The sequence below is a fragment of the Anolis carolinensis genome, chromosome 6, assembly GCF_035594765.1.
Source record: "Anolis carolinensis isolate JA03-04 chromosome 6, rAnoCar3.1.pri, whole genome shotgun sequence".
NCBI classification, from domain to species: Eukaryota; Metazoa; Chordata; class Lepidosauria; order Squamata; family Dactyloidae; genus Anolis; species Anolis carolinensis.
This window is the reverse complement of record NC_085846.1, coordinates 24,957-39,548: the sequence shown is the minus strand read 5'-3', so window position 1 is coordinate 39,548 and position 14,592 is coordinate 24,957. Positions and strand designations below refer to the sequence as shown.

The 14,592-nt window shown below is 44.9% G+C and overlaps 1 protein-coding gene across 6 annotated transcripts in view; it reads left to right on the top strand.

Annotated features, from left to right (window-relative positions):
* mink1 (misshapen like kinase 1) overlaps nt 1-14,592 on the top strand; it is a 90,272-nt gene that overhangs the window by 74,186 nt on the left and 1,494 nt on the right. For all 6 annotated transcript variants that reach the window (XM_062957682.1, XM_062957680.1, XM_062957679.1 and 3 more), the window contains 10 exons: nt 1,035-1,167; nt 2,909-3,055; nt 3,174-3,285; nt 4,331-4,489; nt 7,214-7,357; nt 7,455-7,589; nt 8,864-8,964; nt 11,288-11,437; nt 11,526-11,685; nt 12,726-12,865. In XM_062957682.1, coding sequence (XP_062813752.1) covers nt 1,035-1,167; nt 2,909-3,055; nt 3,174-3,285; nt 4,331-4,489; nt 7,214-7,357; nt 7,455-7,589; nt 8,864-8,964; nt 11,288-11,437; nt 11,526-11,685; nt 12,726-12,865 — 1,381 coding nt within the window. The remainder of the gene's footprint in view (nt 1-1,034; nt 1,168-2,908; nt 3,056-3,173; nt 3,286-4,330; nt 4,490-7,213; nt 7,358-7,454; nt 7,590-8,863; nt 8,965-11,287; nt 11,438-11,525; nt 11,686-12,725; nt 12,866-14,592) is intronic.

Below are 14,592 nucleotides of genomic sequence, written 5' to 3'. Positions count from 1 at the left end.
AACTAGGGAGTATCCAGACACAAGTGTTTGTGCGTAACGATTGCATCACTTCAGTTGAGTTGAGTTCTGTCTGCCTAGAGCAGGGGTCCTCAAACTTTTTAAGCAGGGGGCCGGTCCACAATCCTTCAGACTGTTGAGGGGCTGAATTATCGTTTGAAAAAGAAATGCGAACAAATCCCTATGCACACTGCACATGTCTTATTTGTAGTGCAAAACAACAACAACAACAATGAAAGACCAATAAAATATTTAAAAATGAAAACAATTTTAACCAACATAAGCCTATCAGGATTTCAATAGGAAGTGTGGGCCTGCTTCTAGCCAATGAGATAGTCAAGTGAATTTGGATTGTTGTTGTTGTGTGCCTTCAAGTCATTTCAGGCCTTGGGCGAGCCTAAGTCTAAAATTATTTATTCATTCATTTACTACATTTATTTACTACATTTATATCCCGCCCTTCTCACCCCGAAGGGGACTCGGAGCAGCTGTATGAACATACAATATATTATATTATTAACAAAGCACAATATTAGCATTATATATTACTATATTGAACTATACCACTATACTATAATATTATATGTAATATATAACATGTAATTAATATTATTATATGGTATTATTATTAGTATTACATTGTATAACATGATAATATTATCAATATCATATGTATATATAATATATTATTAAAACTGATATAAAATATTAAATTAGAAATGAGGGCGGGAGCCAGGTAAATGACCTTGGAGGGCCGCATCTGGCCCCCGGGCCTTAGTTTGGGGACCCCTGGCCTAGAGTTTGAGTCAAGTTCTATTGAAGAACAGAACAGTCCTGTGTTCGCCTGTCGTCTGCAAGTCTGTTTGTGTTGATTATTGCTGCATACAGTAAAACTTTGTAAATAGTTTTACCAACGTCTCTGAGTGTCTCTTCATTCTGCGCTCCACTGCTTCCATCCAACGACTGCTGCGCTGCAAATACTCTGACAGTTTGTGCCCCCCTCTCCTGACCGCTCTCTCCTCTTCCTCCTCCGCCAGGGACGGTGACACGGACTCCGTGAGCACGATGGTGGTGCACGACGTGGAGGACCTGGCCGGGAGCAGCGGCGGTGGCGGAGGCAGCGGGGGCTCCGAGAGTTCGTACGGCGAGGGCACCATGTTGGTGCAGCGGGTGAGCTCCCCTCCCTCCCTACATCCCTGTGCCAAAAGTAGACACACTCCATTGGGTACACAAACAAAGGCGATTTAGATTTTACTCCGCACTCACACACATGTAACATTCATTCATCATCATGCATACTTTACTGTCTCCTGGAAAAGAGAGCTTCACATGGACCAGTAGGCTGTTAGGAATTGCAGGAGTTGAAGTCCAAAACACCTGGAAGGAGGGCTGAAGTTTGCCCATGCCAGGGGCCGGGCTGTGGCGCAGCTGGCTAGTAACCAGCTGCTATAAATCACTACTGACCGAGAGGTCATGAGTTCGAAGCCCGGGTCGGGTTAAGCCTCCGACCATAAAAAAAATACATATATAGCCCCGGCTTGCTGTTGACCTAGCAGCCCCGAAAGACAGTTGCATCTGTCAAGTAGGGAAAATTTAGGGACACTTTATGCGGGAGGCTAATTTAACTAATCTACAACACCATAAAACTGCTCACGAGGAAAAGAATGAGGAAGAACAGCCACCAATGGACGGTGAAGCAACAGCTCCCCCTGTGGCCGGAATCGTGAAGCTGGAAAGATGTTAAAAAAATGCCTCTGTGTCTGTCCAAAACTGAATGTTGTTTGTCTGTTGGCATTTAATGTTTGCCATATATGTGTTCATTGTAATCCGCCCTGAGTCCCCTTCGGGGTGAGAAAGAAGGGCGGAATATAAATACTGTAAATAAATAAATAAAACAAATATTATATATTTATTTATTTCAGTATTTCTTAGGCGATCCCTCGTAGTTCGAGGACGATTGTCTTCCATCTCTGGTGTCTTGGGGTTAGGTTCTTAGGTGGCTGAATTAAGGGGACTCAGGGCGGCTTACAAATATGAAACACACATATCACATTTCAATCACATTTCAATTCAATTTCAATTCAATTTAAAATTAAGTTACATTAAAACATTCATGAAATACGCATAAAAATATACATTTAGGCGCGTTTCGTGTCCAAACCGGGTCTGTCATTGTATCCTGAGACAAATACATTTAAGCTTATTTAAGATTATTTAAGCTTTTCAGTATATAATTTACACCCGATTCCATCTGGTGCATATACAGTAGAGTCTCACTTATCCAACATAAACGGGCCGGCAGAATGTTGGATAAGCGAATATGTTGGATAATAAGGAGAGATTAAGGAAAAGCCTATTAAACATCAAATTAGGTTATGATTTTACAAATTAAGCACCAAAACATCATGTTAGACAACAAATTTGGCAGAAAAAGTAGTTCAATATGCAGTAATGCTATGTAGTAATTACTGCATTTAGGAATTTAGCCCCAAGATATCACGATGTATTGAAAACATTGACTACAAAAATGTGTTGGATAATCCAGAACGTTGGATAAGCGAGTGTTGGATAAGTGAGACTCTACTGTAGTTGTAGTTGATGCTGCTACTATTGTTCCAAGGCCTGGTCCCACAGCCAAATCTTAACTCTTATGGAAGGATAGGAGAGAGGGAGCCTGCCTGATTGCACTTGGGAGGGTGTTCCATAGGCGGGGGGGCCACCACTGAAAAGGCCCTGTCTCTCGTCCCCAGCATCTGCACTGGTGAGGCTGGTGGGACCGAAATCAGGGCCTCCCCTGAAGATCTTATATAAATCTTATATAGATCTGTAGTATCACACCTCTTGAAGTTGTACATTTCTGTGCTTTAATTCAGAGTCTTTTCTGAACCCTTCCCTGGCCCTTCCCCTCCAGACCCCCGACGAAGAGCGCGGCCTCATGCACAGCGACAGCAACGGCTACACCAACCTCCCGGACGTGGTCCAGCCCAGCCACTCCCCCACCGAGGCCAAGAGCAGCAGCAACGGCTCCTCCTCGCCCGCCAAGGACGCCGCCACCGACGTGAGATGGGGGAGAGGGGGCCAAAGGGGGGGGGGAATAGTGTTGGGGGGGGGTCTTAGAGGGGTCAGGTGGGGGTGAGTGCCAAGGCCCACCCCCTGCTCTCTCTTTCCTGCCACAGTACCAGTCACGCGGCCTGGTCAAGGCCCCCGGGAAGAGCTCCTTCACCATGTTTGTGGACCTGGGCATCTACCAGAGCTCCATGGGCGGCGGAGACACCATCCCCATCACGGGTGAGCCTGTGCTCAGGGCGGGAGAGCGGGGGTCCTTGCTGGGAAAGGGGGGAGCCGCAGGAAGGTGGCCGGTGTTTCTGGGGGCCACGTGGAGGGCCCCAGCTCAGAGTGCCTGGAGACCCTCAAGGCGTGCTGATCCAGTCTGCAGATGAGACTCCAGAGGACAGGGTCAGGATTCAAAAGGGCCTCAACAGGTTAGAGAGATGATTGGCCAAAACTAATACCATGAATGTCAACAAAGACAAATGCAAGATAGGACACTTAGGCAGAAAAAAAAATGAAATGCAAAGATACAGGATGGGGGGCTCCTGGCTCCACAACAGAGTCACATGTGAAAAAGATCTTGGGAGTCTTCATGGAGAACAAGCTGAACATGAGCCAAGAGTGTGGTGCAGCAGCTCAGAAAGCCAATGGGATTCTGGGCTGCATCCAAAGGAGTCTAGTATCTAGATTGAGGGAAGTCCTGGTGCCTTTGTATTCTGCTTTGGTCAGACCTCACCTGCAATACGGTGTCCAGTTTTGGGCCCCACAGTTCAAAAGAGAGGCTGACTCTAAGCTGGAAGGTAAGCAGAGGGAGAGGGAGACTCAAAGGACCCGAGATCTGGAGACCATGAGGAATCCCTCTGAGGACCGTCTTAAAGAGCTGGGTCTGTTTAGCCTGCAGAGGAGAAGGTTGAGAGGAGGCATGAGAGCAGCCATGGATAAATATGTGAAAGGGTGTCCCTTTGGGGAAGAGGGAGGGGGCTTCCTTTCTGCTGCTTTGGAGAATAGGACTCAATACAGCCATGGATTCAAATGACAGGGAAGGAGATTCCATTGAACATTAGGAAGAACTTCCTGGCTGTAAGGAGAGCTGTTCAGCAGGGGAACTCTCTGCCTCAGGAGTGTGGTGGAAGCTCCTCCCTTGGAGGCTTTTAAACAGAGGCTGGATGGCCATCTGTCAGGGGTGGTGCTTTTCTTGCATGGCAGAATGGGGTTGGACTGTCTGGCCCAGGTGGTCTCTCCCTCTTCTAAGATCCTATGATTGCTTTCCTTTGCTTCGCAGCCTTTGACGCAGGGCGGCTGGAGCAGCTGCAGCTGGAGGCCCGGAAGGGCTCCGTGGTCAACGTCAACCCCACCAACACCAGGCCGCACAGCGATACGCCCGAGATCCGCAAGTACAAGAAGCGCTTCAACTCAGAGATCCTGTGCGCCGCGCTTTGGGGTGAGAGAGGGAGTAGGCGGGCCGGGGAGAGGGGGCTCTGGGGTTGGGGGTTGGGGACTTCCCATGACCTTTTTTCCTTCCAAATCATTCATACCTTGCCATCTCTTCCTCCATCTCCTGGAGAAGAACACCTGCACTTAGGCCAGGTTGCGTCCCTGCAAATCTGCCACTTTGCCCAACACTTCCAATCTGCATTCTCTCCCTTCCTCTGAGAAAGAAGCAACTGACCAGACTCTGCGTTCCATTGCAGATCTGTGTCGCACCTCAGGCTAAGTTCACCTTGCTATAGATACCCAGTCAGACACACAGGTAGTCTTTTGAAGTTTTTATTAAGCAAAGCAGAATATAAACCAAGCAAGCAATCAAAAGGTAGTTCAAAGTTGTAATGAAAGAGTCAATAGGTCCAAGAGATTCGCAAAGTACATACATGTCTATTTAATCCAAAGGCTAGGTCCATAGGTTCAAAGAGCATAGCAGGAACAATAATCCATGAGGAAAAGAATTAGTCCATAGAGTCCAAAACACAAGATCCAAGAATCCAAGATAATCCACAAGGTGAAGAATTAGTCCATAGAGTCCAAGAACAAGGTCCAAGAATCCAAGATAAACCACAAGGCAAAGAGTCCAAAGAACAAGGCCCAAAAATCCAAGAACGCTGGCTAGGTAGAACTTCCACACAGATGAAGCGATGAAATTGCACTGACAAGGAATAGTCTGTGAAAGCATGCTTTAATAACAACTTAGGAATGCATTCCTCTTCCCACAGCTAGATTCACGTTTGCGCGCCAAACGCTCACTTCTACGGACCTGGGAACCCATCCAAGACAAACGGTCCTCTCTAGATAAGTCCTCGTTATCTTGCACCTGCTGGTCAGAAGCTAAACCGTCATCCTCATTATTTTCCAAGGCTGAAGTCTCTCCCTCAATATTTCTCATGTCTGCTTGACCGTTATCTGTTTCTCCTGGAATCAGCAGCTCATCCTGCAACTGCATGTCTGAGCTAGCTTCTGCCTCAGACTGATGATCTTGAATCCCAAATCCAGAATCCCCAGAATCCCCTCCATCTTCATCTAGAATCTGGCCAGCCTGTGGCTGGGATACAACAATCTTCCACTCTCCCAAATGCACCAAGTCTCTCTCTCTCCTTCCCGTGGAGAAGAGCGGCGGGTGGGCCAGACTCTTCTGGTCTGCCACAGTTTTGGAATATTACAAGGTCTCTTATATAGCAATTTTCTTGCTGATGTTGTTCCAAAAAGTTGAAGCAGTAAATAGTAGTTTTCCAGCATGAAACATCCTGGCTCCCCAGTTCCTGGCAGATGTTGACTCTTCTTCTTAACAGATTCTGGTTTCCTTAAGTTAAAAGAACCATTGTCTTTGGTAATGTAAACACATTGTTTTCCGCCCAAAGTTCAACAGTTAATCGTAGCATTCACACTGTTTTGGAAAGGCAGGACTTTGTCTGAGATGGTAAGCTTTTTGTTAAGTATAATCTTCCTGAGAAGAGTTAAAAACTCTCCTGAGTCAATCTTCTCCTTAGTGGTAAATTTCCACTAGTGTTACATGCAGGGCAATTGAGGCCTCTCAGCTGTTAGACTGACATCCCTGATTATCTCTTTGAACTGTTAGGAACAAAGATGTGCCAATCCACAAAATATATAGCAGATCTCTAGAAGTGCTATTTAGGTTGCCCAAAAAGATATACTCTCCCCATACAGGTTCCTTTTGTCATTGGTTTCATATTAACTGAATTATACATCAAACTGTACTTTACTGTGCTATACTTCTGATGCAAACAGACTCATATATTAACTGACATCTCACTGCAGCATACTGACTGCAGTCAGGCTCTAATTGTCATCTACCGACTCAACTGACTTCTGTACTCAAACTGACTCAAGCCTCAATTGATTTCTAACTGACATAACTGACTCAAGCCTCAACTGACTTCTAACTTCCAACTGACTTAAGCCTCAACTGACTTCTAACTTCCAACTGACTCAAGCCTCAACTGATTTCTAACTGACATAACTGACTCAAGCCTCAACTGACTTCTAACTTCCAACTGACTCAAGCCTCAACTGACTTCTAACTTCCAACTGACTTAAGCCTCAACTGACTTCTAACTTCCAACTGACTCAAGCCTCAACTGATTTCTAACGTAACTGACTCAAGCCTCAATTGATTTCTAAGTGACATAACTGACTCAAGCCTCAACTGACTTCTAACTTCCAACTGACTTAAGCCTCAACTGACTTCTAACTTCCAACTGACTCAAGCCTCAACTGATTTCTAACGTAACTGACTCAAGCCTCAACTGACTTCTAACTTCCAACTGACTCAAGCCTCAACTGACTGAACTGAATCCAACTGATTTCTGATTGATACTGATTCTAAAATGGAGCCTCATTCTGAATATTCTAAGATCTGGGTCACATGATCTGTATTCCCTCCCACATCCTCTAACAACATAGAGTTAAGGGGAAATCTGCACACCAATATAAACATACAATATAGCCAGCAATCTCAATTATATACATAACAAATAACTAGTATAGGAAGCTTGTAGAAGGTAACTATTTCCAGTCCTTGAATGTAGTTGTTTTCCACCCTCAGAATTGTGTCTTCAGCCCAGTTAGGCCCCATTCACCCTCCTTTCATACAATTTCATTCCAACCTCACATCGTATTTCTCCGTCACACGCTCCCTCTGCTTTCTCTGCTGCAGGGGTCAACCTGCTGGTGGGGACGGAGAACGGCCTGATGCTGCTGGACCGCAGTGGTCAGGGCAAGGTGTACAGCCTCATCAACCGCCGGCGCTTCCAGCAGATGGACGTCCTGGAGGGGCTCAACCTGCTGACCACCATCTCCGGTGAGGGGGCTTTGGGGCCGGGCTACTTCTTTGGAGGACCCCCCCCCTTCCTTTGGGTGGAGAGTAACAACCCCCCTGGGGGTCTCCCCCTCCTCAGGGAAGAGGAACAAGCTCCGCGTGTACTACCTCTCCTGGCTGCGCAACAAGATCCTGCACAACGACCCCGAAGTGGAGAAGAAGCAGGGCTGGACCACGGTGGGAGACATGGAGGGCTGCGTTCACTACCGTGTAGGTGAGCAATGGCCGGGATTGGCTGCAGAGAGTCCCGAGTGCAGCTCTCGGGAGGAACGTCCAGCCGCCGGGGCTCTTTCTCCATTGCCAACACACGGCCTCCCCTCCCTCTCTGTTTATCGGCATTTCTTTCTCTTTTCTGGTATAAAATGTTTGTTGTGTTATAACAAAAAAACATACCATTTTCCAAATTTCATCAATCAAAACACACACCTTATTTCCCCAATCCCGCCATCTCCCTCTTCCGACACCACCCCTAATAATAATAATAATAATAATAATAATAATAATAATAATAATAATAATAATAATAATCAGCCGCTATCAGGACCTCAAGATTGAACTTCAAAGACTCTGGCAGAAACCAGTGCAGGTGGTCCCGGTGGTGATGGGCACACTGGGTGCCGTGTCAAAAGATCTCAGCCAGCATTTGGAAACAACAGACATTGACAAAATTACGATCTGCCAGCTGCAAAAGGCCACCCGACTGGGATCTGCACACATCATCCGAAAATACATCACACAGTCCTAGACACTTGGGAAGTGTTCGACTTGTGGTTTTGTGAAACGAAATCCAGCATATCTATCTTGTTTGCTGTGTCATAATAATAATAATAATAATAATAATAATAATAATAATAATAATAATAATAATAATACATCACACAGTCCTAAACACTTGGGAAGTGTTCGACTTGTGGTTTTGTGAAATGAAATCCAGCATATCTATCTTGTTTGCTGTGTCATAATAAAATAATAATAATAATAATAATAATAATACATCACACAGTCCTAAACACTTGGGAAGTGTTCGACTTGTGATTTTGTGATACATAATCCAGCATATACATCTCGATTGCTGTGTCATACTCTGTCTTTGTGTCAATAATAATAATAATAATAGTAATAACTTAATTTTAGTACCTCGCCTCCATCTCGCCACAGGGACTTGGGGCGGCTCACATGGGGCCAAGCCCAAGTAACCATAATAAAGCAAGATAAAATACATTCAGACAAAACAACCATCATCAACGAGAAAATTTAAACAGAATCCATTTCCTACTTCCTCTCTTCCCACCTCAGTTTTCTCCTGACTTTTTCTGCCCCCTTTAATAATATAATAATAATAACTTTGTTTTTGTCTCCCACCACCATCTCCCCAAGGGGACCCGGGGCGGCTCACATGCCATTTCTTGACCCTGAAGAGGGTCCGCTTCTTCCCTGGAGGCCCACCATTAATGTGTCTTCCCTTCGTCCCCCTTGTCTCTCCCGCAGTGAAATACGAGCGGATCAAGTTCCTGGTCATTGCGCTCAAGAACTCGGTGGAGGTGTACGCCTGGGCCCCGAAGCCCTACCACAAGTTCATGGCCTTCAAGGTACGAAGGGAACGAAAGGGGGGCCGGAGGAGGGGGGCAGGGGGTTGGGGCCCCACAGGCTTTGTAGGGGGAGGTTTTGGTGCCGTGGAAGACCCAAAGGACGGGGAGAGGCAGGCAGTAAGGTCTCTGTACGGCCACAATGGAAGGAGAAATGCATGGGCGCAAAATAAAAACGTTTTTGAAAGAAAATGGGTAGAAAATGGTCCACGTGGTAAAAGATAAAAGATGTAGAGAAAATATATGGTCTGGTTAATAAAAGGTGGGGGTGGGAGGGGCTTAACAACAAAAATTAATAAAATGTCAGTAAGAAAAAGATTGTATAAAAGGAAAAGGTGCAGCCAAAAGAATTGTAAACGTATGTGTAAGGGACTATGAACGTCTAAGGCTCCTTAAGGCAGGGGGGAATCTTTTTATCCCACCACTGCCACCAATTTGTCAATAACTAATATCGACTGCCACCAATTTGTAAAGATGCAACCACCTAAGACTCGGGGAGGAGACCTTTTACTTTAAAGGGTAGCGTAACTTGGTTTAGAATATATGTGACAGAGGCTTAGATGTTGGAAGAACAATTAACAAGTTTATTCAGGCACAGAGCTTAGTGGTTACAATGTTGTTTCTCACTTAGAGGTATTCTTATTAACAGTTACAATACTAGAATGAGATGAATCAAATTCTCTAAAGTATCACTTCTTTTACTTAAAGTAGTCAAAATCTACTCCTCTGTTCCTTTCTAACTATTACTTCAATGGATCTCTGTGAGTCCAGCTGGGATTGGTTCCCAAAGTCTGAAACTTGGACTATCCAGTGACTTCAAACCACAGTCACCCCTGTGATATACTATCACAGATTCTCTGTGTCTTTCCAGGACACAGACTACATTAAATAAGTCACCAAACTTATTTAAGACCGACTCAAAATGAACAATTGAGTCTCCTTGATCCCATCAACCTAGAATCAATCTTCCCTGCGCCTCATCAGAGCACAGACTGACTTTCTTTTTTAAACTGCACTTCTTCAACTAAATGGCAGTTGGCTCTGCCTACTTCTCCATGGCAACCAGCCTCTGAGTGCTGAGATGCAATAACTGTAATATTTACCCTTTTAAAACATATACACACAATTAAACTTAACATCTGTAAACCAAAATTCGTACTTCATTACAGTATGCATTATATAAGTTATACCAATAGTCAAGATGGACATGAGATGCTTATGTATATATGCACCAGATGGAAGCAAGTGTAAATTATATACTGAAAAGCTTAAAAAATCTAGCTCTCTAGCCAGCTATCTCTGCAAGGACCTGAGAATTAAGAAAAGAGCTGGCAGAAAGGGGCCACAGCTCTGAGAGGCCCTTGGTCATTGGCACCTATTATTATTATTATTATTATTATTATTATCACTATCATTTTTATTATGTTTAATGTTGAAGGCTTTCATGGCTGGAATCACTGGGTTGCTGTGAGTTTTCTAAGCTATATGGCCAAGTTTCAGAAGCATTCTCTCCTGGCCTGTCACCCACATCTATGGCAGGCATCCTCAGAGGTTGTGAGGTCTGTTGGAAACTAGGCAAGACAGGTTTATATCCCTGTGGAATGATGTCCACGGTGGGAGGAAGAACTCTTGTCTGTGTGAAGCAAGTGGGAATGCTGCAATTAGCCAGCTTGATTAACCTCAAATGGCCTTGCAGCTTCAAAGCCTGGCTGCTTCCTTCTTTCTCACATCCTGCAATTTTTTATCCTGTATTTTTGTTTTAATTGATATATTGTATTACTGTTTTATCTTTTTAGAGTGTGATTTGTATTATGTTGCCTATGTTTTGTCCTATGTTGTTTGGGCCTCTGCCCCATGTAAACCGCCCCGAGTCCCCACGGGGAGATGGTGGCGGGGTATAAATAAAGTATTATTATTATTATTATTATTATTATTATTATTATTATTATTATTATTATTATTATCCTGAACATCATTCCACAGATATATAAACCCCACTTGCCTAGTTTTCGACAGACCTTACAACCTCTGAGGATGTCTACCATAGATGTGGGTGAAACGTCAGGAGAGAATGCTTCTGGAGCATGGCCATTAAGCCTGGAAAATTTACAGCCACCCATCATTGTGTTTATTTATACCTCACTTTTTTTCTCCACATCTCCACAAGGAAACTCAACGTGGCTTACATTAAAAGCAGTTCAGTTCAATGTAAAATATGTAAACATTAAAGCAGCATTAAATATCGCTGGTCCGTCCTGCCGTTGCGCATCTGCCTGTCTGTCTGTCTGCCTCTCATGCCTGACCGACGGACCTGTCTTCCCTGCAGTCCTTTGCCGACCTTCCTCACCGGCCGCTGCTGGTGGAGCTGACCGTGGAGGAGGGCCAGCGGCTGAAGGTCATCTACGGCTCCTGCGCCGGCTTCCACGCCATCGACGTGGACTCAGGAAACAACTACGACATCTACATCCCAGTGCATGTGAGTCCGGATGTAGTGTAACAGTAGATTAAGCCATGCCTTGACCGCTCACGGCGGACTGAGCCCGTGCCGTCTCCGTCTCCGGCAGATCCAGTCCCAGATCACGCCGCACGCCATCATCTTCCTGCCCAACACGGACGGGATGGAGGTGCTGCTGTGCTACGAGGACGAGGGCGTCTACGTCAACACCTACGGGCGCATCATCAAGGACGTGGTCCTGCAGTGGGGGGAGATGCCCACCTCCGTCGGTGAGGATCCTGGGGAGGGGAGTGAGGGGGATACTTTTCATGCCTGTGGGTGACAGAGGGACGCAACGTCCATTCTCAATCACTCATGTAGGATCAGGGGCGGCTGAAGCTATAAGCCGGGTAAGCAACTGCACGTGGTGCAAGATCCGCCGCAGCCTGGAGCACCCAGGGAGGGTTGCGAGGGCGCCTCCGCACATTCCGGTTCAGCGCCAAGGCTTCGGCCTCGGTGCTTGGCTCAGAGTGCTCAGCCTCAGCCTGAAAGGGAAGGGAAGAGGGGGATCTGACTGAATGACTGGCAACCCCTGGCTGTCCGTCATTCAGCCGGCTCCACCCCCTTCCCGGCTGAGCACTCTGAGCCAAGCGGCGACGGCCACGACTCGGCGCTAAACCAGGATGTGGGAGGGATGCGCAGCTGGTTTGTAAGGTAATTCTTTTATCTATTTTATTCACCTCCACCTTCTACCTTATATTTTTCAGTGATTGATTTTTTTTTTGGGGGGGGGGCGCCAAAATACTGTTTGCTTTGTCAGAGTATTAGTAGCGCAGCAGTAGTTGGATGGAATCAGTGGAGCGCAGAACAAAGAGACACTCAGAGACTTTGGTAAAAGTTTTACTGTATCAACACAAACAGACTAACAGACGACAGATGAACACAGGACTCAAACTCTAGGCAGACAGAACTCAACTGAACTGACGCAATCAATATGCACAAACACTTGTGTCTGGATACTCCCTAGTTCCAGCCACACATCAAGGTCATCATAGCTTCTTGGCAATTAACTCTTTCCACACTATGGTACATTCTGGATGATGCAATCAGTTGCAATACAGACATGGCACAAATTGCATTTAAACACTATCAATACACAAATCCCACATTAACATGCTTACGCTTGAAAATTACCTACCTTGCGTAGGATCTACACATAATAAATCTTCTATAAATGTATATAGCTATAGTATCAACCTCCTTGAAGTAATACACTTTCCTGCCTCTTCACCCTCTTCCTTCCTTCCTTCCTTCCTTCTCCAAACTGCAGCCTACATCTGCTCCAACCAGATCATGGGCTGGGGAGAGAAAGCCATTGAGATCCGCTCAGTGGAGACGGGGCACCTGGACGGGGTCTTCATGCACAAGCGGGCCCAGCGCCTCAAGTTCCTCTGCGAGCGCAACGACAAGGTGGGCCCACGCGCATCATTCCCAGAGCGAACATTGGGGCCTGTAGCCTTCCCCAGTTATCAGCTATGGTCTAAAATCTTGTCCTTGTATTTTACTATTGTTTCCTATCCAGAGTTATAATAATAATAATAATAATAATAATAATAATAATAATAATAATAATAATATCACACAGTCCTAGACACTTGGGAAGTGTTCAACTTGTGATTTTGTGATACGAAATCCAGCATACCTATCTTGTTTGTTGTGTCATAATAAAATAATAATAATAATAACAACTTTATTCTTATATCCTGCCACCATCTCCCTGAAGGGACTCAGGCGGCTCACACAGGAATAAGCCCAACAAAACATAGGTTAAAACCACAGTACAAGAGAGTTATAATGCTCTAGTTTGTGTGGCCCTCTCCCTAAAGTTTCCCACCTGGCCTTTATCCCCAGCCCTGCCCTCAGAATTGAGTTGCACTAGCCCCTTGCCTGAATCTAGAAGCTGTTTACTATTTCAGGTTCACTAGTTGATGATGATGATCGTTTTTACTGTGTTGTTTTTGTTATATATTGTTTATGATGTTTTGACTTTTAATATGTCACATTTTAACTATGTTATGGAGATTTCCCCTTGTAAACCGCCCCGAGTCCCTTCGGGGAGATGGAGGTGGGATACAAAAATAAAGTAGTAGTAGTAGTAGTAGTAGTTGTTGTTATTATTATTATTATTATTATTATTATTATTATTATTATTATTACTGCAGGTTAGCCAGGACTATATGTGAGGTTATGGTAGATAGGCAGGAGAGAGACATATGTAGGATGATGTCCTGGAAAGGTGTGATATTATTATTATTATTATTATTATTATTATTATTATTATTATTATTATTATTGTGTTGTTGAAGGCTTTCATGGCCGGAATCACTCACAGTAACCCATTCATCATCATCATCATCATCATCATCATTACTGTATGACACAGCAAACAGAATAGATATGCTGGATTTTGTATCACAAAATCCCAAGTCGAACACTTCCCAAGTGTCTAGGACTGTGTGATGTATTTTCGGATGATGCGCGCAGATCCCAGCAGGGTGGCCTTTTGCAGTTGGCAGATCGTAACTTTGTCAATGTCCATTCATCATCATCATTATTATTATTATCATTATTGCAGGTTAGCCAGGACTATATGTGAGGTTATGGTGGGTAAGCAGGAGAGAAACATATGCAGGATGATGTCCTGGAACGGTGTGATATATAGTGTTATTATTATTGTTGTTGTTGTTATTGTGTTGTTGAAGGCTTTCATGGCTGGAATCGCTCACAGCAACACATTCATCATCATTATTATTATATTTACTTATACTTAACATAAAAGCATGATAAAGCTTGCAGTAAGCAGCCAGACCTTGAAGCCGAAAGGCTATTCAATGCTCAAGGTGGCCAGTGGAAGCATTCACCCCTGCCTCCAACAGACAAAGTTCTTTCTGAATATTCCACAGATAAATTGAATAGTTTCCAACAGACCTCACGACCTCTGAGGGTGCCTGCCATAGATGTGGGTGAAATGTCAGGAGAGACTGCTTCTGGAACATGGCCAGGCAGCCTGGAAAACTCACAGCAACCAACCCTAGCTTTTATGGTTGTGGGCGATACAAGGCAGATAAAGGAGTAGACAGACAAAAGGAAGCGACCTAACTTTGGCCAAAGGGGTGGGGGGGGCTCCTGTGGGGGGG